This window comes from Muntiacus reevesi, chromosome 4 (genome assembly GCF_963930625.1).
Source record: "Muntiacus reevesi chromosome 4, mMunRee1.1, whole genome shotgun sequence".
NCBI classification, from domain to species: Eukaryota; Metazoa; Chordata; class Mammalia; order Artiodactyla; family Cervidae; genus Muntiacus; species Muntiacus reevesi.
This window is the reverse complement of record NC_089252.1, coordinates 78,345,928-78,369,736: the sequence shown is the minus strand read 5'-3', so window position 1 is coordinate 78,369,736 and position 23,809 is coordinate 78,345,928. Positions and strand designations below refer to the sequence as shown.

The window sequence follows — 23,809 nt, the reverse complement described above, 5'->3', positions numbered from 1 at the left end:
AGTTTGAGGACATGCTCAGTTGTCAAGTTGTTGAGAAATGAGCTCTCTTTGCTAGTGGGAGAGCAAATTAGTGCAACCCTGTTAGAGGGGAATTTGCCAATATTTAGCAAAAAACGTTTGAACACAGCAATTGCTTTCTCAGACTAAATCATCAAAATATTCAGATAACTGAGAAACACACATTTTTCCAAGGCTGTACATTGCACTACATTTTTAGACTGTTGGTTAGCATGATTATTATTCTAAGAATGTTACCTGTTTATTACAGAATTGAGAAAATAAATAGTTGTAATGGTGTCATTAAGAACCAGGATTTTCCTCATTAAAAAAAAAAAAAAGTGTAAGAGTGTCGAGATAAGTAGAAACCCTGTGATCCAGATTTTGAATTGGAGGTAGCAGTGTGGATTCATGACAGATCTTATCTTCTCCAAAAAAGATTCCTGCTCTAAACACACTACAGAGGTCTGGACCCAGTGAAGAGCAGTAAGCAGAAGGTTGGGTGGTATTTGAATGGTGTACATGTGAAACACAGAAGTGTCTGCCATTTGAGATACTAACGTGTGCTCTGAAAGGAAAAATAGGAATTCACATTATTTGGGGAAATTCTGAACTTCCTCCTTGGAAATTATGCTTTATGTTAAATACCCTGAAACAGTCTCTCGGTAAAGAAATTGAATAATGTTGAACACAGTGGCTGTGGGGAGCACTTTGTTTTGTAGGGGAATGGACTGGGATTGTAGAATCCCTATTGTTTCATTGAAAATAGTCTGGGCAGTACTGCTGTGAGAGTGAAACTCAGTCTGTGGTTAACTCTTTGTCACAGAGGGACAGGAGGTCTAAAAAGAGTTCCTGGTATTATCATGTACTTAACAAATGACTAATTTAATACAAGTGTTGTTTAGAATCTATCAGATACAAATGCTGTGTTCAGTGCTGGGAATGTAATGGGTGTGAAGAGGAAAGGAAAGTCTGGTAGCACATTAAAATGCAGTGATACTATTAATTTTATTATAAAGATTTGAAACATTTTATGAAGATCTTTGTGATCAAGAAGCTAAGTATAAGCAGCAATTGTACTGTGCCATGGAGTGAGAATTAAGTTATGATGATCAAAAGCAAGGAGGGACATTTCTGGCAAAGCGAAGAGCTTGGGCAAAGATAACAACATTAGAGTTGATGTTTACAGGAAAAATAGCCATTCTTGTGCGGAGCAAGATTCGTGTGTTTGCGTGCCTGCATGCTAAGTTGCTTCAATAGTGTCCGTCTCTGCAACCCTATGGACTGTAGCCCGCCAGGCTTCTCTGTCCATGGGATTCTCCAGGCAAGAATACTGGGGTTGGTTGCTACACCCTCCTTCAGGGAATCTTCCCAAAATATATGATATGTGTGTGTGTGTGTGTGTGTGTGTGTGTGTGTGTGTGTGTGTGTGTGTGAATTATAGGAGAAGGGTGAGGTAGGGTCAGTGAAGTCAGAGAAATGTTGCTTCTGGGTTTTGGTAAGTGTGAGTTGTTTTTATGGCTGCTCCCATACATGACCTTGGAAAAGTGATTTCATTTCTGTGAGGCTCAGCTTTCCCATCTGTATAATGAGGACTAATAATACTTAAGTCACACAGTGAGGATAAAATAAAAAATCATGTATATAAAGCTTTCAGCACAGTGGAGGGCACTTAATCACTGCTGGTTCTTACTGTTACTAGGCAGAGAGGAACCAAGTGATGAATATCCTCCATTGTCAAGGGAAAGTATTTGGATTTCATTTTGCAGGCAGTGGAGAACCATTGCAGAGTTCTGAGCATGAGGGTGAAGTGATTAGCTCTGTGGTTTGGAAATATGAACATGGAAGAGTGAGTGAATGCAGAGGGACACCTGGCATTGTGTCCTGATTGGAGATGAGGAAGCATAAATGGGACATTTGTGGTGTGGCCAAAACAGTTCACTTTTTAAGAAGTGTTGGATATTTGTATGTAGGAGGGTGGACTGAGAGACAAAGAATTAAAAAAAAAAAAAATAGAGTCATCGGGGTTTCCAGCCTGAGCATGTGAGTTCCCAGTAATACCAACACCTGAGACAACATAGGAAGAAGGGCAGGTGAATAGAAGAAGGTAGTGATTTCAGGGGTAGTATTTAGTTAGTTTTCTCTTACTTTCTTTTTGGTCCATCACCCTTCTAGAATAAGTCAGCTTTGAAGATTTGAATGTGGTGGCCCAGCTTCTAATCCTATTAATCCCTTGATTCTCTGGGACCACTGTGTTTTGGAAAGTATGTTGGCTTATTACAAAGGTTGTGACTGTGATCGTTAGAAGTGCTGCTTCTGAGATCTGTCAGACATTTCAGAAATGAACTCCAGTAATGAACAAATATCCAGTAATGAACTCCAAAGTCAAATACCCAAAACCATCAAAGCAACCAAAGATGGTAGCCAAACGTGGATATGTGGCCTGCAGGACTGTATTCCTCAAAGCATTGCTTTCTTAAGCAGAGTTGAAAGTAAATGCAAATTGAAACATTCTCCTCAACACCAATGTCTGTGTGTGTTTCTTGTTTCCATGTGCAGGACAGGAGAGAATTGGGAAAGACTCCAACTATGAGCAGGAGGGTAAAGTTCAGTTTGTGATTGACGCAGTGTACGCGATGGCTCACGCCCTGCACCACATGAACAAGGATCTCTGTGCTGACTACCGGGGTGTCTGTCCCGAGATGGAGCAAGCTGGGGGCAAGAAGCTGTTGAAGTATATCCGCAACGTGAATTTCAATGGTGAGTCTCCGTGTTTTCTTATCCCCCTCAGGCTGACATGGGGAGTTTATGTTTTAGAAAAGCAACATCTAGAGAATGCCATACAGCTCTAGTATGTCTGAAGTTTTATATGTAAAACTGACAATTGCTCATAATGACAGTGAAGCATTGGTACCAAAGTACTTTATGAATCTAAGAAGTCACATTATGGCAAGTATGATTTTAATGTTCTTATATATTTACCAGTATTCTAATATGCTGACATGTGGTAAACCAGATAACCAGAACATCCAATAATGCAGCTCTAGGTGATACATAACTTAGTGGAATCTAAGTTTTTTGGCAATACAGAAATTTGTCATAATCATCTGGCATATTTTTAAACAAATATTTCAAAATTCCAATATCTTGGTCATGTGATATATTTTGCTTGAGCTCATTAGGCTCCACCATCCATGGGATTTTCCAGGCAAGAATACTGGAATGGGTTGCCATTTCCTTCTCCAGGGGAACTTCCCAACCCAGGGATAGAACCCAGGTCTCCTGCATTGCAGACAGATGCTTTACCGTCTGAGCCTATTAAACACATTTAGACATCTCTATTCCAGTCTCTTCTGGAATCCCAAGTGCTGATATTCTGTGTTTCATCAGTTAAGTAGTCAGATTACAGTTTACTCTTGAGTATGTGGATTACATCATTTCAAATGATTGTATAAGTGCTAAATGTATTATTTAGCAGTGAGTGAGCAAATGAATAAATAAATTGGGGAGGGTTATAGTTTACCTGGGTCTGTCTTGGTGACTCAGAGGGTAGAGAGTCAGCCTGCGATGTGGGAGACCCAGGTTCTATCTCTGAATAGGGAAGATTACCTGGAGAAAGAAATGGTAACCCACTCCAGTATTCTTGTCTGGAGAATCCCCATGGACAGAGGAGCCTGTAAGGCTACAGTCAATGGGGTTGTGAAGCGTCAGACACGATTGTGTGACTTCACTTTCACTTTCATGGTTTACCTTGAAATTTTTTCCTTGGTGAACTTAAGTAGGAATGGGAGTGGATAAGAGGAAAAGGAAGGGTCAGTTGCTCTGGGTACTCAAATTAATTGAAATAATGATTATGATTTTCTGCCACACCAAAATCTCATATTACAAACTTATTTCTCAAGGTATAATACTTTGGTAGAAATTAATAGGTTACCTAAAATAAATGAGTAGAGATGAGTGGGGAATATACTAGGATATTTATTATGAGCATTGGCTAACACAGTTTTGGAGACTGACATGCCCCCATGATCTGCCACCTATAAGCTGGAGAACCAGAGAACCAGTGGGGTGCTTTAGTCCAAGTGCACCGGCCTTGGGGTCAGAGGGTCAGTGGTGTAGGTTCTGATCTGCTTCTGAAAGCCGGAGAACTGGGAGCACCAATGTCTGAAGGCAGGAGGAGATGGGTATCTGCTCAAGCAGAGAGAGTGAATTTGCCCTTCTTCTGCCTTTGGTTCTTTTCATACTTTCTAGGGATTGGGTGGTGCCAGCCCAAATTGGGGAGCACCACCTGCTTCATTCTGTCCAGCAATTCAACAATTCTTTATTCACTTTAACCATTCTTCCAGGAACAACCTCATATATACACAGAAATCAAGTTTTGCCAGCTGTCAGGGCTTCTGCAGTCAAGCTGACACATAAAATTAACCATCTTGAATGTCAATTATATCGCGATTAAAAAAGTAATCTCTACATGGGATAATGCAAAATTTTATACAGTAATAAACCTAATATAGTGCATATGAATAGTGTAACCATACTTCAGGGAGTGAGGAAAAAAAAGAATGCAAGTAATTTTTGAAGACAGTATTTCACTGTACACTGTCAGACCGAAGATATGCAGAGTAGTACACAGATAGTGCATAGTAGCTAGAAGTTAGTATGTTTTTTACCACAATTCTGAGGCTTATTTACGTCCATAAGAGAACTGAGTGATTTAATAAAAGATATTGCAGATAATGAGAACCAGGCCTCTCATTGTCAGGGAGAGAAATGACTAGTAAGGATGGGAGAAAATTAAAGTAACACTGTGTTGACTATACCAGCATGCAGTATATGCACACAGTTGGAGAGATACAGAAATGGATAAGGTTACGTCTGTATGTCTACAAACTTCTGCGTCTAGTTCTGTCCACTGAGAGTGCCTAGGAGTGATGACATCCTGATAGAAATAACTGCACCTTCATTCACATCTTATTTATAGATGCCTTTCTCCAGTGAAACAGAGCTAGGGATCTCTAGTGGAACTCTTAATTCAGGGGCCAGAGCAGGGCAAGTATAAGAAGAGCTTGAAACCATGCTGTGCCACAAAGTAAGAAAGTGCTCAAAAATTGATGGGACCATGTCGAAGGGGCAAAGGAACCAGCTTGAAGACCCCACCAGCTAATTCTAGACCAACAGTGGATTGAACTGATATAATATAATAAATATCAATGGATTCATGCTCATATAAATAAATAATTGAACACATAAATGCAGGAGAAGGGACAACATGATGGGAGGATGCAAAGATGGAGATACAAAATTCACCAAAGACCTCAGTAATAATTGTTTAAGGTAAGAATCATCAATGGATGCTAAAATTCTGGGGCTACAGTAAGATGAGAAATAAGATGGTTTCATAGCTTCAAAGTATAATTCATCATGGAACATATTAATTACAAAGGGGAAAAGAGCAGCTTTGAAGTAGAAATGCCTGGAACACAGTACTTAACCAAGTCATCTAGGTTAATGTCACCAATAATGAGACTTAACAGCATCACATGTTGCTAACCATTCAGTTTAGTTCAGTTCAGTTGCTCAGTCGTGTCTGACTCCTTGCAACTCCATGAATCACAGCATGCCATGCCTCCCTGTTCATCACCAACTCCCGGAGTTTACTCAAACTCATGCCCTTCGAGGCCATCTCATCCTCTGTCGTCCCCTTCTCCTCCTGCCCTCAATCCCTCCCAGCATCAGGGTCTTTTCCAATGAGTCAAAAACTCTTCACATGAGGTGGCCAAAGTATTGGAGTTTCAGCTTCAGCATCAGTCCTTCCAATGAACACCCAGGACTGATTTCCTTTAGGATGGACTGGTTGGATCTCCTTGCAGTCCAAGGGACTCTCAAGAGTCTTCTCCAACACCACAATTCAAAAGCATCAATTTTTCGGCACTCAGCTTTCTTCACAGTCCAACTCTCACATCCATACATGACCCCTGGAAAAACCATAGCCTTGACTAGACGCACAAATCATTAGAGATATGTAAATCAAAACTTCAGTGAGTACCACTTCACACTAGTCAGAATGATCATTATCAAAAAGTATACAAGTAATAAATGCTGGAGAGTGTTTGGATAAAATAGAATCCTCCTATACTGTTGGTGGGAATGTAAATTGGTATAGTTACTATGCAGAACAGTATAAAAGTTCCTTAAAAAATGAAAAATTGTGCTACTATAATATGTGATCCATCAATCCCACCCCTGGGCATATATCCAGAGTAAACCATAATTTGAAAATATACATGCACACCAACGTTTATTGCAGCACTGTTTAGAGTAGCCAAGACATGGAAGCAACCTAAATGTCCATCAGCAGGTGAATGGATAAAGAAGACATGGTAGATATATTGATATGCACAATGAAATATTACTCAGCCATAAAAATGCAACCATTCCATTTGCAGCAACATGGATAGACCTAGGGATTATTCTACAAAGTGAAGCAAATGAGACAGGGAAAGACAAATATCATATTATATCACTGGTATGTGGAATCTAAAAATAATGATACAAATGAACTTTATATATAGAACAGAGACTCACAGACTTTGAAAACAAACTTAAGATTTCTGAAGGGGAAAGGTGATGGAGAGGATAAATTAGGAATTTGGAAATAACATGCACATATTACTATATATAAAATTGATAATGAACAGTGATTTACTATAGTACAGGGAACTAAGTATTTTTTAATTGTCTATATGGGGGAAAAAGTTATGTATATAAAACTGAGTCACTTTGCCATGTACCTGAAATGCAACATTGTAAATCAACTATACTTTAACAAAAATAAATTAATTTTAAAAAGATACCCAGAAAGGTTACAGCATCACTTCCGGGGTCTTATTGCCAAAAATATTTAACCTCCATTTAATCATGAAAGAACATCAGACATCCAAATTGAAGGGTATTTTTCAACATAACTGGCTCACACTCTTCAAAAGTGCCCAGGTCAGGAGAAAGACAGATGGAGGAATTGTTCCCGACTGGAAGGAATTTAGGAAATGTTACTATTAAATGCTATGTGGAAACATTGATCTTAAACCAAAAGAAGATATGAATGGGACAGTTATTTTAATAACATCTGTGGATTAGTTTTAAATAGCATGATAGCAATGTTAATTTCCTGGTTTAGATAATTATGGTTTAAATAATCTTCTTGTTTCTTTTAAATAATAATGCATTTAAACCCACAATATTGGATCAATCATTCAGGAGTTACTTAGCATCAGGGTGAAGAAAAATCACATCCAGTTTGGGAGCCAACAGTCTCCAAGCTGAGATGGAGACAAAACTGACTATGAATACAACCAGAAAAATAGTTCAACTACAGATCATCTTCTTTTTGTAGTTTCCTTGCTCATCATACAGAGTCTCCTAAAATACATAATTTTCCCAGAACCAGGTACATATAAATTTCATCACATATCCTGGGGTCATTTGCTGGATTTTGTATTCTGGTCCATAGATAAGCATCACCATTCAGAAGCCAGTAACAACAACAACAACAACAAAATAGGTCATTTTGAGAATATTTTCGGTGATTCTCATCTGATTCTTCTTCTGTAGAGTGCTTATAGACTCATTTAGTTAAGATGGTCTTATCTGCTGATGAACCAGAGTTGCTGAGTTACTGACTGGACTTAGGGTCTATGTCCCAAATAAAAAGTATGTGCCAGAAACTGTCCTAAGTACATTTTTATATACTGGCTTCTTTAATATTCATAATCCCAAATGGCTTAGGTATGGTTATTTTCCTTCTTTTTTTTTCAACAGATAAACTAATTCATAGAGAAACTAAGACTCTTGGTGTTTAAAGCCACGTGGTTTTGCCGTGATGATGCTGTTATTGTTACCTCGGGTACCCAAATCTGTGGCCTGCTTTCTTGACCTTTATTAAGCGTTTGAGAGAAAGGGCTTATTCCTGCTGTTCCATCTTGGAACACAGACTCTGGCAGAGCACAGGCAGGGCCAGTTTGTCCCCTTTCTCTGTTGTCATTGCAGTCATGCTCTGCTGTCAACATAATCTCCTTTTTCTGGGGAAAATTCTTTCTGCCACATGGACAGGCGGGAGACTTCCAGGGCCATGTGACATTTGTTAATGGCAGGGCTCAGCAGTTTTATAAAGCAGAAAAAAAAAAAAAAAAGACTGTTAGAGTTAGTTAAGTGGCTTTCATGTCACTTTAAGTGAGCAATTATTGGGGTGAAAAGAAACTTGACTTTTTTTTTTTTTTACTCATTCGGTGTCCTGACTTTTAGACAAAGAAATTCTAGAGAGGAGAAAATATTTGTCCCAACACTTCACAGCTAGCAAATGACAGAGACAGGCGTAGAAGTTAAGATTCTTTTTTGTGAAAAAATGTCACCTCTCTTTTGCATATTTTAGAAAAATATTGATGTTTCTTGATCGCAGTAAGCTTAATTGTGCTCTTCTGTTACTTCAGTACAGAATTTTTCATACCCCTGGGAGTTTTGTTCCAAAAAGCACAGTACAGTTTAATAACCTCAACCTCCAAATTTACAGAAGCATCAATTTAGGAAGTGATAATAGAATACTGTAAACTATTGCTACTTCTTCACCAAGCACTTAACCTCCTCTTGTGTACCAACAGAAAAGATGGCTAATTTTGTCTTTATGACTTCCAGCCGCCTTTTCCTGCATCCTGCATGGATGCAGTGACCTGAGCCTAAATTTTAGTTATCACAGCGTTTGCTCATCCAACCAGATGTCAGTAGTTGTAAATGTACCAATTTTTTTCTCATGGGTACACGATCATAGATAATTGCTCTATAGGGAAGTATTTAATCTGAAGTATGTCTGTACCTAGAGTTAGTGATTACTTTCCAGAAAACAAACTGGGTTGTGGTAAATTTTGTAAAGATGATGCATGTCTTGTGGGCTTCTTGAAATATGTAATGACCTTTCCTTCATCAAGGGTGAAATCTGCATCCCCTCTCCTTGAACCTGGGTGAGCTTGTGTCTAATACAGAAGTTGCAGTATGTGCATTTTAAGTCACAAAATGTCATAGGGCGGTTGCATGGTTCTTTTGGGACTTCTGTGTTACAAACACAGCTAGCATGTTAGGAGGAAGCAAGCTGAGAAACAGGCTGCATGTGGGTATTCCTGTCCTGGCTCCAGCTGAGGTTACAGCTGATAGTCAGCTTCAGCCCTTACCCATGACCTGCAAGCTGCCCCAGCTGATGCGAGTGAAACAGAGAGAGCCTTTTTTCTTTGCTTTCTTTTTAAAATAATTTTATCTATTTATTTTTGGCTGTGCCGGATCTCCATTGCCGTGCAGGCTGTTCTCTAGTTGCAGTGAGCGGGGGCAGCCCTCCACTTGCGGTGCCTGGGCTTCTCATCGCGGTGGCACTTTTTGTTGCATCTCCTGCACTCTAGAACACAGGCTCAATAGTTGGGGTGCGCAGGCTTAGTTGCTCCAGAGCAAGTGTGACCCTCTGGGATCAGGGGTCAAAACTGTGTCACCTGTGCTGGCTGACGGTCTCTCCGCCACTGACCCACCAGGGAAGCCCCCAGAGAGGCCTTTTTTGTGCCAAAGTGAAAGTGAAGTTGCTCAGTCATGTCTGACTCTTTGCAACCCCGTGGACTGTAGCCCACCAGGCTCCTCTATCCATGGGATTCTCCAGGCAAAAATACTGGAGTGGGTTGCCATTTCCTTCTCCAGGGGATCTTCCAAACCCAGAGATGGAACCCAGGTCTCCCACATTGCAGGAAGACGCTTTAACCTCTGAGCCACCAGGGAAGCCCTAGCCAAGGGCTTGTGCCAAACCCTTCCCAAATTGCAAAATACATGTTGTCCTTTTTTGAGCACTCCCTCTTAGGGTGGTTTGTTGAGCAGTAAAATGTAACGGACACAAATCAATGCTACGTTTCTGAAACCTGTATATGGGTTGGCAAAAAGAGAAGAGAAAGCCTATCAGGTCAGTGCTTTGATACCTAAAGGCTCTTTTGTCATTGGAGCAGCCTACATCCCAAATCATTCTCCATCCAGGAAAAAAAAAAAGAGTTTCACTCGGATACTCTCATCTGGGAAGATTTCCTACCTGCATGTATTCCATCACCTCGTCTCTCCTTTCAGCATCCCATCCGATCAAGTGGCCCTGCTTCCTTTACCTTAGGACGCTTCTCTTCTGGCCTTGATACCTGGTAGACATTTCTGCAGGGCATCACTTGTCCTTTGAAAATTTATTAATCAAATAAATGTCCTCTGCAGTTGTTTGATCTTTTTTTTTTTTTTTGGATACAGATTTCATTGAACACAAATCCCCTTTTTCCTCTTTCAAGAAGTTCAGGGGTGATGTTAAAAAGGAGTTTTGTGTGTGTGAGGGCAGTGTGAGGGAGGACTGTAAAAAAAAAAATGCCAGTTGCATTGTAGAATCCATCAAAAAGGTCAGAGCCACACCATACGTTACACATCACTTAGGCAACATATTCAGCTCTTCCGCCTTATATTTTTTTAAGAATGATCTTTAATGAGCATGCAAAGGGCACTACAAGAATCATTTCTCCTCAAATGGATTGTAAGGAGGGAGAGAGATGAGGCAGTCTGTACCTTTCTCATGAATATTTACCGTGTAGGCTGAGATCCTTTGGTGCCCCCAGGCCTCTGATATTCTTCCTCTGTCCTCTCACAGACTCTGAAAAGCTCCCAACCTATTATTTAATGAGTAGAAGCTGCAGAATTATAGCAAAGCACACATGAATCCTAGTATCCAATGTGAAAGAAAAGAGCTATATCTGAATAGTGATGTCTTTCTGAAAAATAATAAGAAAGACTTCTATTGATTCCTACACAGAGAGGGCTTAAGGGATGTCTCTGTGGACTCTGGGGATAGTGTCTAGGAGAAGCAGAGAAGAAACACAGTTTGGCCACACACAGATTCAGCCACTGATTCAAGTTCTTGGGATCAAATCAGTGTTACTCATAGGTGAATGCCCATTCCCAGAATGGATTCTAGCCTACTGTTTGGAAGATGTTTTTTTAATGTTTACACCAGTGGAGAAATTTAAATTAAATATCAATTAGAAGGGACAGCTTTGATGCACTGGGAAAAGCGATCAGTCTGGGAGGACTTCCCTGGTGGTCCGGTGGCTGATTCCATGCTCCCAATACAGGGGTCCCAGGTTCAATCCCTGGTTAGGGAACTAGATCCCACAGGCTGCAACTGAAAGATTCCACATAGCACAACAAGGAAAGAAGATCTTACGTGACTCAGCTAAGATCCAGTGCAGCCAAATACACACACACACACATACACACACACACACACAAAAAGATTACAAAAGTCACATATGTATGCATGTCTGGTCTTGAGATTTTAGCAAAGAAAACGATAATAAAAGTGAAAGCTATTTTAAAAATGACCATCTATTGAGCATTTAGGGCATAAGACTAAATACCTTGTGTACATTATTACATTTAATTCTCTCTAATCTCTTGAGAAAGGTGTTATTACTTACAATAAGAAGTAGGGGGAGTCTGAATAATTTAATTCAAGTCACACATGTAGGAAGTGTTAGACCTGGGATTTAAAGCCTTTCTAGTGAATTCCAAGGCCAGTTGCTGTTTACTCTGCTAGTTTAATGAGCTGAGTGGACCTGGGGCAAGTGACTTGCCCTCTCTGAACCTAAAGTAGGCTTCCTCACCTGCAAAGTTAGGAAGTTTATTGTTCTGTGCCGTCCAGGTCTATACTGGTTTCCTATTGCTACCGTTAAAAACCTACCATATATTTGATTGTAGTTGTCCATCTCTAAGTCATGTCCAACTCTTTGTGATCCCATGTTCTGCAGTACCCCAGGCTTCCCTGTCCTTCGCCATCTCCCCGAGTGTGCTCAAACTCAAGACATATATTTGGTATTAATAGCTTAAGCGGCACATGTTTATCACCTTACAATTCTGTAGTTTGGAATTCTGATGCACGTCCCACTGAGCTTCAGTTATGGTGAAGACAGAGCTGGTTCCTTTTAGAGGCTCTGAGTATCTGCTTCCTTGGTTTTTCTAGCTTCCAAAGTCCACATGCTCTCCTGGACTCAGGAGTCCTTTCTTGTGTCTTCCCAACCTCTTGTTCTCATCCTCACATCTTTCTCTTTTGACTCCTGCTGTTTTACTTATAAGGGCCCCTGTGATTACCCTGGGGCCCACCCAGATTATCTAGGTTAATCCTTCCCATTTCCTGATCCTTCATGTAATCACACCTGCAAGATCTCATTGCCAGGTATGGTAACATTGACAGGTTCTAGGGGTTAGAACTTGGACCTGCCTGAGGGACCATTACATGTCCTGTCACAAGCTCTGATTTTTTTTTTAATAGGCAGAAGTGTCATAAAAGTCCGTGCCTGACACTTGTCGGATAGTGTAGAGTTCTTTTTAGTTGCCTCTGTACCCTGTCTACAGGCTGGACTGTCTCTTCTAGCAGGGGTAACTGTCAGTCCCAGATTGCAGTTCTGTATACCTCTTGTCACCAAGTATATTGTCCTACTTTCTGGACCCTTTTTTAAACTTCATTGTTGTGTTGATTGATCGTTTGTGTGGGATCACTCTCAGCATCACTCTTGCTTCCTGAAATGTGTGTGCACGTGTGTGTGATCATTCATGTCCAACTCTTTGCAATCCCATGGACTCTACATCGTCTTCTACTCTCCCTTGTCCATGGGATTCTCCAGGCAAGAATACTGGAGTGGGTTGCCATTTCCTACTCCAGGGGATCTTCCTGACCCAGAGACGGCACACGAGTCTCCTGCATCTCCTTCATTGGCAGGTGGATTCCTTACCATCACATCGCCTGGGAAGCCCTTCCTGAAGAAGACATCCTTTCTTACTGTATCCAGCATTCTCTCTCCTCTTCAGTTAACATGCCTTAGTTCTTTCATCCATGTCATTACCTCAAATACCATGTTGGCCCAAGTTCTGTAGAAGCTAATGAGTACTAGCTAGATGCAAAGCTCTGCCACCATCAGCATCTTAAAATTTTTAATGAGAATTATTGAAAATGCTTCATCTGTTTACCTAAGATTTACTTGGCCCCTCCTCCTAAAAATAGCAAAATATTCTCAGTGATTCTGTTTCAGCCTGTAATTGATCTGCGAACTTCCTTGTAAATGGCGGGAAATAGAGCACTGTTTTCTGTTGGAAATATAGATCATGTATTAACATAGGCAGAGCAGACAGTAGTCACATACCCTGAAGCCAGTGATATTTTTCCTATTTCTCAGAGATCATGAGAGAAATAGCACTCAGTTATAAACTTCTGGTGATTTTTCTGTAACTGTTGGTAAGGTAACTAAAATTCACATCTTTTATTCTTTGTATATAGTTTGTCTCTTGTTCCATATGGTTAATATTAAGGAACTTTTCACTCATATCCAACTTTCAAGTTATACTTTTTTTTTTCCAAAACAGTGCATTAGTCTTTTGAAATTGGCTTCACTATCTAATTGTTCTAAAAATTGTTTTCAGTCTTAAGATAGACATTTTAAATAAGACCCAAATAGAAAATTGAGAAAGAATCCATTGTTTGTTAAGCATTCACCAGGCAAACTGCTAAACATTTCAGCCTGCTTATCATTTAAAGCCAATTAGAAATAATCAGCCAAAAATACTTTTAAATGCAATCAGTATTCAACTATGTATTTAAGTGAACTTTTGAGCTTGTTTTTCACTTCTCTTGTATTTCATTTTAAAAATATATTTATTATGTCTTGATTCTTTATTGAGCGCAATTTAGTGTTTGGTAGAAACTAAAATAATAATAGTAACAACAACAATAAAGCTTAAGATTTTCTCTGAAAAATAATGCATTTAATTTTTATTCCTTACAAGAGAAGACAAAGTAGAATAAAATACTTTAAGACATTAAAGAGTTGAGCTGTTCAAAGGGGGAAACAGATTGTCTTCCCACCTTCTCTACTGAGCATTCACAGAGCATAGTGATGAATTGTCCAGGAGTTTCAGGGAGCATGTTGGGGGAACCTGATAAGCAACAGGTGGATTGCTTATCAGGTGGATTGCTCTAGCCTACCTTGCTCATCACCAGGTCTTCAGACTATTGACCAGGGCACAAGAGATCGACGGAATCTTGTTTAACTATAAAATCTGTCATTGTCTTTTCTTCCCCAGGTAGCGCGGGCACCCCAGTCATGTTTAACAAGAACGGGGATGCCCCTGGGCGTTATGACATCTTCCAGTATCAGACCACAAACACCACCAACCCCGGCTACCGACTGATCGGACAGTGGACAGATGAACTGCAGCTCAATGTGAGTTTTGCTTGTCCTTCTTCCTTTGCTTATGAAATGAGTGAGCAGGTTTTTAATATGCTCCATGAGGCAGATATGTGTATGAGTATCTGCAAGTGCACTTGCAGCTTGTTGAGAGCATCAGCAGGGACTGATAACCATAATAATGCAACAGTGAGAGCACTGATGACGATGGCGGTGATGGGCATGTGTGTGGAGTTCATGCCTGACTGAGTACTGGGCAAATCTGTGAATCATCTCATTGAAACTGAGGCTCGAGTTGCTTAACCAACAAGGTACCAGCTAATACTTCAGTACTTTCATGAGATCTTTCTCATGCTCAAATTATTTTTCCTTCCTTCCTTCCTCCTTTCCTTTATTTGCTTGTAGATTTTTTTTTTCTTTTAATTCATTTTACTGAGTCACTTTGACTTACACTGAGGTTCTCTGGGTATTATCAATGTTAGCTAATTTCCATAACCTCTCTTTCATTCAAAAGTGTGACCTTGAGTGGGTAACCAGTTCTTTGTGCAAGGTTATGTCAGAGTTCACCAGGAAACCCATCAGGAACTCACCTGTAGTCAAACCCAGTAAGGTGTATTTACCTCACTACGTGAAAAACAAACTCCTGCCAGCAAAGCTTCTTCAGGGTGGAGACGTTCAGATGAGATTTGTTGAGTCGGGTAATTCTAAGGTGGTTTTGGGAAGCAAGGACCAGTTTTGGGTTGGACCATTCTTAGGAAGTAGAGACAATATAATGATTGGGTGTCTTGGTGATTTTGAACTAGGAGATGGGAGGATGAGAGCTGGGCGAGAATAGTCACTAATAGAGAAACAGTTTGACCTCGTGTGAACTGGAAAAGGGAGATGTCTAGCTATTTTTGTAGTTGCAGAGTGCCCTGTGTATCTCGTCTCACACATGATGGCTGAGTGGCCTACTTTGTCTTGTTCCCACATAGTCATGGAGTGGCCTTGACTGGTTAGCATTTATATTCTTCTGAAGTTTGAAATCTGCCTGCCTAGGTGTTACCTGACAGCTCTTCAGCCCCTTTTTTATTTATTTGTGTTTTAATTTCTTACCATTTTAGGTTCAACTTTCAATAATGTGCTTCTAATAAAACTTACAATGCCCTATTTGAAATTAATGTTTAGTCTAAATGAATATGCTTGTCTTCTTGAGGAGTAAAGAACACTTGGGCCAGGGTCCTTCCACCCTGGCTGGGCCCAGTACAGCTCCTCTTTCTCCCCTCCTAGGACAGAATGTAAACTGTCCAGGCCCAAGCCTGGTGGCTGGGGTCCTGGAGCCTGGGGGCTGTGGCAGGGATGCTGTAGGGCCTCTTTTTCTGAGATGTGTCGACTGGGGGGCTGTACTTCAAGAAGTTCTACAGCAGATTCCTTGATGTGGCCTTGAGCGCGAATATAATGTTCACCTAGGATGCTGTGGACAAGTACATTGGGTTGGGCTTATGAATCAGGTAGGGCTCCTTAGATCCAGAGATCTACTTTGAAATAGTAACATATACAATGCATGATTGTCTTGTGTCCATCAGAGCCCTGTATTTACTATGAGTTCTCCAGAGAAGCAGCCAATAGGATAGGTCGGTAGGTAGATAGATAGATAGATAGATTGTAGAAATTGGCTCACATTTATCATAAATACTGAGAGGTCCAAAGATGTGCAGTTGCCAAGCCAGAGATCCAGAAGACTCAATGGCTTAAGATCCAGCCTGAGTCCAAAGGCAGCAGAAGACTGATGTCCCAGCTCAAAGACAGGCAGAGAGAAAGAGGGTTCTCTCAGGCTTAGACTTTCAGTTCTGTCCAGTTCTTCAACAGGTTGTTTAAGGTACACACACATTGGGGAGGACAATCTGCTTGAATCAGTTAACAATTCAGATGTGTATCCCAGCCAGGAACACCCTCGCTGTGTTTAACCACATACCAGGGCACCCATAGCCCATTCAAGTTGACACATAAAATGAACCATCACAAGCTCTGTCCCAGAGAAGTCCTTCTAATGTCTTCCAAACCTGGAAATGATGCCATTAGCCTTTACTCGTGTAGACCTTAGGAGGCACTTTGGAAATGATTGAGAGTGTGGGGATTTTTTAGCATAACACGCAGAATAGACATCTTGGGGCTGGTACAGCTTGGGTTATGGTTTTTAGAAGAGAGGATTGTGCATGAGATGTGTTGGTCAAGCCATGAGAGGCCATTTATATCCTTTGCACATTGTCCCACCTGGTTCTGCTTGTATCTGTTCAGTTCTTTGCCTCTCAAGGTCCACCATCCCAGTGAGCTGACAGGAAGGTTGTTCTTTGGTTTGTATTTTAATACAAATTGTGTTTATCAGCCATTCAACAAGTGTTTGTTTTGTTTTTTGTATTTTTAAGTACCTGTCCTGCAATAAGCATTGTACAAGGCAGTGGGTGCACAATGGAAATCAAGACAAACATAGTTCTTGTCTGTACATAATTGAAGATCTTGAATAGCATTACATGGTAAACAAGAGATATGAGTGTGAAAATTCTGAAGTGTGGTAAGAGGCATGGCAGGAGAGAAAGAATGGTGAAGAGAGACCTTGCAGATGAGGAGCAGACGATGGGGAGAGAATGAGTGATCCATGGAGCAGATCAGAAGTAAACACAGCGATGGTGTTGCTAAGGGAGGTGATGTGGAGGAGGGATGAGAGGAGAAGTTAGGGCAGGAGGTAAGAACCAGAGCCGTTCCTGGTAGACCATGATAAATATTTTAAAGATTTTATTCTGAGTGCATTTAAAAACCATGAGGAAATATTAAACAAAAGAGTGGCTGGCTCAGAATTAGGAATAAAGTATTACTTTGTCTGCCGAGAAAGTGATGAATAGTAAAGGGCAAGCATGGGAGTAGAAAGACTAATGAAGACTACATTGCAGTTATCGAGCCAGAGTAGGGTGGCTTAGTGAAGGGGTTCTCCACTTCAGTGTGCAACAGAAACCATCTGGAAGGCTTGTAGAAACACATCTGCTGGGCCCGCTCCCAGGGATTCTGATTCAGGACATCTGGGAGTGCAAGGAGACCCAAATTTTTGTCTTTCGAAGGAGTACCTGTGCTATGATGATAGTACTTGGCGAACCACTGCTTAGAGAATGTGGTACTAGCAGAGGTACAATGAAACGAGTGGAAACATTTATATATACATTATATATATATATATGCACATATATATATAATATGTATATGCATATACAGCTATAATTGCATATATGTGTGTGTGTGTGTGTGTATATATATATATATATATCTTACAGGAAGAATAACATAATTGGGATTTAGTACTGGAGGTAAAGGAAGAGTAATACTGGAATTGAAGGAAAATAATCAAGAGTGAATCCCAGGTTTATAGCTCGAGGAACCCTGTGAATGCTCTAACAAGAGAGTAGGGAGACAGCTTGGAACAGGAGGGGAAGATTGAGAACCCTGATTGAGTCTTCCCAAATCCATGAGGGCCAAAATGAAATGGATATAAGTCTGAAGCTCAGAAAAATGTTTTGGGTTATAGTTTTTGTTGTTGTTTTTTAAAGCAAGTTGTTAACCTATAAATGGCCTTGAAATGCATTAGAGAAAGAAAGAAAATGTAATAGCAGAGAACTCAAGGCCTTGAAAACCTCATAGAAAGTGTCACAATTCCAAACCAACTACTCCAAGTAACACCCAACTTAAAAGATTCTGTCTCATTTGCCTGGAAAGTTGGGCCAAGCTGTATTCTTTGAATTTTTATTTTTGTTTATGGAAGCTAGGCAGGCATCTGTGCTTGATTTAGCACTAAATAGGAACAGCTTTGATTCTTCCTTGTCATGCTGAGAGGTTATGGTAGGAAGGGCGGACAGGACCACAATTCCTCAGCTGAACCCAGTGGCTGATGCTTGCTATAGGATGCTCCTTAAAGTTATGAATGGCTGAACCAGGGACAGGACTGTTTTTAGACCCCTGAAAGGCTGGGTTAATTCAGAGGGTGAACACTGAGATAACTGGCCTTGCAAAGAGGTTACCCTGTTGATGTCTTTTATAGACTCCTTAAGATACTATAAAATCTAATTGGAATCATGAAGAAAGAGGGTGTTCCACCCGTCTCACCTGGAGACCCAGGCCACAGCTGCTGGTCTGTCCAGTAGGCATCTCCTGTCCATCCAGGGTCATCCTGCTTACGATGTTACTTCTGCACTAATTATTCTGATTCAGCTCCAAGTTTTGTGGGAGTGGACTTTTGGCAAACTTAGTTTGGTAGGTTTGCTTGCTCCTAGTCAGTGAGATAAAACAAAGTATTTTAAGTAACATGTATGCTTATCATTTACGAAGACTCCAGGGTACTATTTCATCCCCAAGTGAGATCATCTGGAGGAAATGAAGTTTTCAGGAGAGCTGTCTCTCTGGTCAGTAATTGCAAATACGTTTCTTAGCTAGGAGGTGAAAGTTTTAGTCTCATGATCCCAGGGTTATAGACCAGACTGCCTGGCATTCTGTACCCGATCCTCTGGAATTTAGGTGTCTGAGAACGCCCTGTCTGTTACCACCCTGAATGCTACCCTGAGTCCTCACTGCTGAAGTAAGAGCTCTAGGCTCTGCCTCTTCTCGGGCTAACAGATGACCACAGGGTTGCTGTTTGAATGTTTCTTTTCCAACCAGAATTCATCAGAAGGAAGTCATTAGGAAGATTCATTCTCCCACTTGCCACCCCTATAAGAAGGAACTCTGCTTTTGGCCTCAGGTTTGTCTAGTACCATGCAGAATTTCTGGAAAATGCTATTCCTGGCAGAGAAGCAGGCAAGGGAATAATGCAATAAATATCCATTGCTTACCTGTAGGGTATCAGGAAGGATGGAGCTGCTGAAGATGATGAGAGAAACAAGGGACATGTCCCTGCACTTGGGGTTCCCAGGAGAGGACCAGGGCTCTGTAATAGACAATCTCCATTTCAGGGTTTATTTTATTTATTTCCACTCTAAAAAAAAAAAAAATATATATATATATATATATATATATATGTGTGTATGTATGTATGTATGTGTATATATATATGTATGTATGTATATATATATATGTATGTATGTATGTATGTATATATATATTTTTTTAATTGGAGGATAATTGCTTTCCAATTTAGTGTTGGCTTCTGTCACACATCAACATTAATCGGCCACAGGTATACGCATGTCCCCTCCATGTTAAACCTCCGTCCCATCTCCCACTCCATCCCAGCCCTCCAGGTCGTCGCAGAGCACTAGGCTTGCACTCCCTGCGTCATACTGCGACATTTACAGGGTTTAGATGGGTGTTGATTTAAGGCACTGACATATATTTGAACTGGAATTTGAAGGATAAGTCATAGTTCCCAAGATGGAGAAGAAAAAAGTGTTTTAGAATGAATAACACAATACTATGTAGAAACTAGGTTGGAAATATGTTGTGGATAAGGGCATAATATAAAAGGTAGAGCTTTTTAAAAACTATATGTTTATGATGTGAATAAGCTCCACATATATTTTGCATATTAGAAACAAAATTTATGTCATTCTTTTGGTTATTTGCAGTTAGTAGGACATTTAGATATGCCTACAATATAAATTTTTCTAATTAACTAAAATTCTTTAAAATCCAAAAATGTTAGTTGTTTTTTTTTTTTTTTTTTAAGAACTACCCTTAATAGGCAACTTCCTACAGTAAACGGTACACATTCTTAAATGGAAGATTGAATAAATATCACTTAACCTCTACTGGAATCTTAGTCGTCAGCCATTCTACAGGGTAGTCCACGTTTATAATCTTCTGAGGTTTGTGGGGGGCTTTTTAAGAAATTTGTTCCCTATTAAATTTACTTTCTAACCAGAGACTGAAACCTCCTAAAAGATAGAATCCATCTTTTAATTATTTTTTTGTACAATTGCTAGCATAGTACCTGACCCTTACCAAGCATTTGTGTTTGTTACTGTTGTTAATATATAAAACTGTGGTAAGATTAATATGATCTCTCTAATGGTAGAAATTTTCTGCGATGAGCAGCCACACTTCTTCCCTCTGGGAAGAGCACCCAAGCTTCCTTTTAAGTCATGTGGTCTGCCTTGCACAGTTCCTAAATCCAGAGGCAAGACTGGACTTAGCCTAAACGCATCACCCACGTTCATAGTGATGACAGGCAATAGACTGTGCAGTTAGGATGAACCACCGGATGCCTGTCAGCCAGTCTGAGACTCCACCACCTCTCACAGGAAGCCACAGGCAGACATTTGGAGGCTGTAGAGCAGGAGCCCCAAGGAGATGGAGGCAAAGCTTAGAGAACCTAGGTTGGAGGTGACATCCTTTGAGCCCTAGGAACCCTTTGCGTGCATGCCAAGACGCTTCAGTCATGCCAACTCTCTGTCACCCCATGGACTGTCGCCCGCCAGGCTCCTCTGTCCATGGGATTCTCCAGGCAAGAGTACTGCAGTGGGTTGGCATGCCCTCCTCCAAGGGATCTTTCCAACCCAGTGATCAAACCCATGTCTGTTATGTCTCTTAGGTCTCCTGCATTGGCAGGCAGGTTCTTTACCACTACTGCCACGTAGGAAGCCCTGGAAGTCATTTATGGTGCTCTCTGGATTGTTCCCTTATCAGTAACTGAAGGAAACTTAAGTGTCTTACTTTTCTACTTACAACTATTTCACTACAGCAATCAAAAATTTAAAAAAAAAAAAAGCTTTTGTTTTAATACACCCAAACTGGGGTAAATAAAATGTCAGTCTACACTTAATAAGCACAAGTTTTTAAATTTCATTAAACTGAGGTGATTAAAAATTAATTTTAAAAGTTGTAATTTTGTTAAATATTTGAATCTTTCACCCTGGTTAGAACTTTGTCTTTCACTGGCATTTAAAGACAAAAAGTACGGTTGATTGCAGCAATCACTGTTTAATCAAATTATCTCTTCCCAAATCAATACTTACTTCTACTGCCTATAAAACTCCTAATCACTCTATTGTTTCATAATTGCAACAGTAAAAATGTTTTAGAAGTCTAATCATGCTTATAATTTACAAAGTATTACACGAGATATGGGGTAATGGATAGCCATAATCTAATGTTGCCAAAGAGAAAAATATGTACGCTGTCAAAATCTAGTACTTCTTTAACTTCGGTTTAAAGTCTGCTTTTATGAAATTACCCCACTGATCATCATAATGAATGACTCATATCTTATAATGTATAGTTTTGTTATTAGTAACCAGGGCTACAGGCTTTGTAGCTGATCTGATTAAATGGAACTGAGTCTTCGCTCCACCAGTTACGAGCTGTAGAGGATTACAGTAGTACCAATTTCATAAGGTTATTGCCGGGAATAAATGTAGTAATATATGTAACAAACTTAAAACAGTGCCTGGCACATAGTAAATATTCAACAAATGTTAGCCATAATAGCAAAAGTAATAATAATTTAATATCTTTAGTGTATCACATAACTATTGAAAATGTCAATTTCTAGTGCTCAACTGTATTTTGTTTTCTTTATCCCCTACAGCTAGTGTGATGCTTATAAAATGATTGTTCTATATGAAATAGATGAGTGGATAAGCAGACAAACAGGTTATATTATAAATTACTTAGGAGTAAGGGTGTCATTTTTGATTTAGAATCCCCAGTGCCTATTGCATGAATGGATGAGAAGATGTACCCAGAAATCTACTGCAGTCAGCAATCCTGTATGATTCAGGGATCCACTTAAGACCTTGGTCACCAGACAGGTTTCTTCAGAACTGTATATGTGGTCTGTAAGCCAGTTCACATTGCACAGATAGATTTTCAGTCTCTGAATGATGGGGGGAGGGGGGGGAAAGGATGAAAAGGAATAAAATAATTGGTTTTAATTTTTCCAATTGACTTTTCATTTTAGAAACCTACCTGTGGCTATTTGAGGACACGGTGGGATAACTGTTCTTGAGGGATTGTGTCGGGGTGTGAATGTCTACATTTGTGTTAGTGAAAGTGAATTGATAATCACACCACTAAAACTGCTTCCATCCATCACCTGCCCACGTACCCATCTAGTTTTTAATGTCGCATTGGAGGAAGAGTCAAAATAGCAAAGGATTTAGGATCGTGGCTCTCATGGCTGGGCCCAGATCCTAGGTCTGTGAACCGGGACAAAAATGGCCTCTCTGACAAGATGGCATTTACCCTGAGACTGGAGGGCCAAGAGTTACGTCCATGTGTCAACATCTCTGAATCTGTGGTATTTTACACAAGACACATACAAATCCAGTACAGCAAGGACTGCTTTCCAGTTGCGACACAGCCTGAGACTACAGCTCCCAAACTGAATACAAACAGCAGAAGTGCTTAAAAACTTAATTCCTTGCTAATATTTTAAGAATCAAGAAATTTTGCAAGAATAACTTTATTTTTGGCTTTTCTTGTTGAAATCAGATCAGGCAGTAGTATGTCTTTATTCCATGATGTAATAGCTAATTGGATCTCAGTAAAGGCTTCCCACTTCTCTGTGTCTCCACAGACCCTACTGTCCCCCATTGCCTGACCTCCGCCCTAATCTCTGCTCCCTCATCTATTTCCTTATGCCCATAGGCATCTCATTTCACTCACTAAATCTAGGTGTAGAGTAGATTTCAACTTATTTCCACTAGTGTGGTTTCCATACATACTTGACTTTTTATAAATCATCTCTAGGAATTGTTTTTCAAAAGTCAACAATAATATACTAATAGTGTCAGTAATTCAAAACAGCCATAAGAATGTAACAGCTTTTTTAAAAAATGGTCAGTAAGTACAGCCTTCTAAAGAGAACTGCTTTAATGAAGACAGTCCTTTTGTTTGGAGACATGTATTTGTGCAAATTCTGAAATATACCTAAAACGAAAGAAACCGAGATCACCCTTTGTTGTGAGCATTTCTTCTTGTAACCAGTGGTGTATAATTGTATTCTGTCCATGAATGTCTAGACAATGCATGGTATTTATAATTATCAATATGTTTTCATAAGCATGTGCATTACAGAAGCCTGAACCCCCATTATTTCTTGTTTGCATTGTAGGCGTTCCAGCAAATCACTTTTGTTTATTAATATACAACTTTGTTCTGTGGGGGAATTGTTGAATTTCATTACTTACTGTGTTTGGAGCTCAGGAAAAATACATTTGAAAGAAGTAATAAGGATGAGTTTAGAGAGCTCAGATGTTATAACAGGGATTCTCACTTGCTATTGCCAATTCAAAATTAGAAAAGGGAAAAGATGAGCTTATGTACCCTCTGCCTAACCGTTTGCTCTGGGAAGCCAAAAATCCAAGGGTGACATGATGATGTTAAAATGGAAATATAGAGGTTAGATTAGAAGTGTTTTCAACATGCTGTGAGATAGTCTTATAAAGTGGGATAGCATCAGAAAGCCCTACATTCTCAACCACTTGTGGCTAAAGCAAATCGTACACTATCCTTGAACGCCAGCCCCTTGTATATTTAAATCCTAATCAAGCCAAGCAAAACAGCTACTTCAC

At 40.0% G+C, this 23,809-nt stretch overlaps 1 protein-coding gene across 1 annotated transcript in view; it reads left to right on the top strand.

Annotated features, from left to right (window-relative positions):
• GRM7 (glutamate metabotropic receptor 7) overlaps positions 1–23,809 on the top strand; it is an 812,551-nt gene that overhangs the window by 560,734 nt on the left and 228,008 nt on the right. The window contains exons 6-7 of the mRNA XM_065935278.1: positions 2,557–2,757; positions 14,176–14,315. Coding sequence (XP_065791350.1) covers positions 2,557–2,757; positions 14,176–14,315 — 341 coding nt within the window. The remainder of the gene's footprint in view (positions 1–2,556; positions 2,758–14,175; positions 14,316–23,809) is intronic.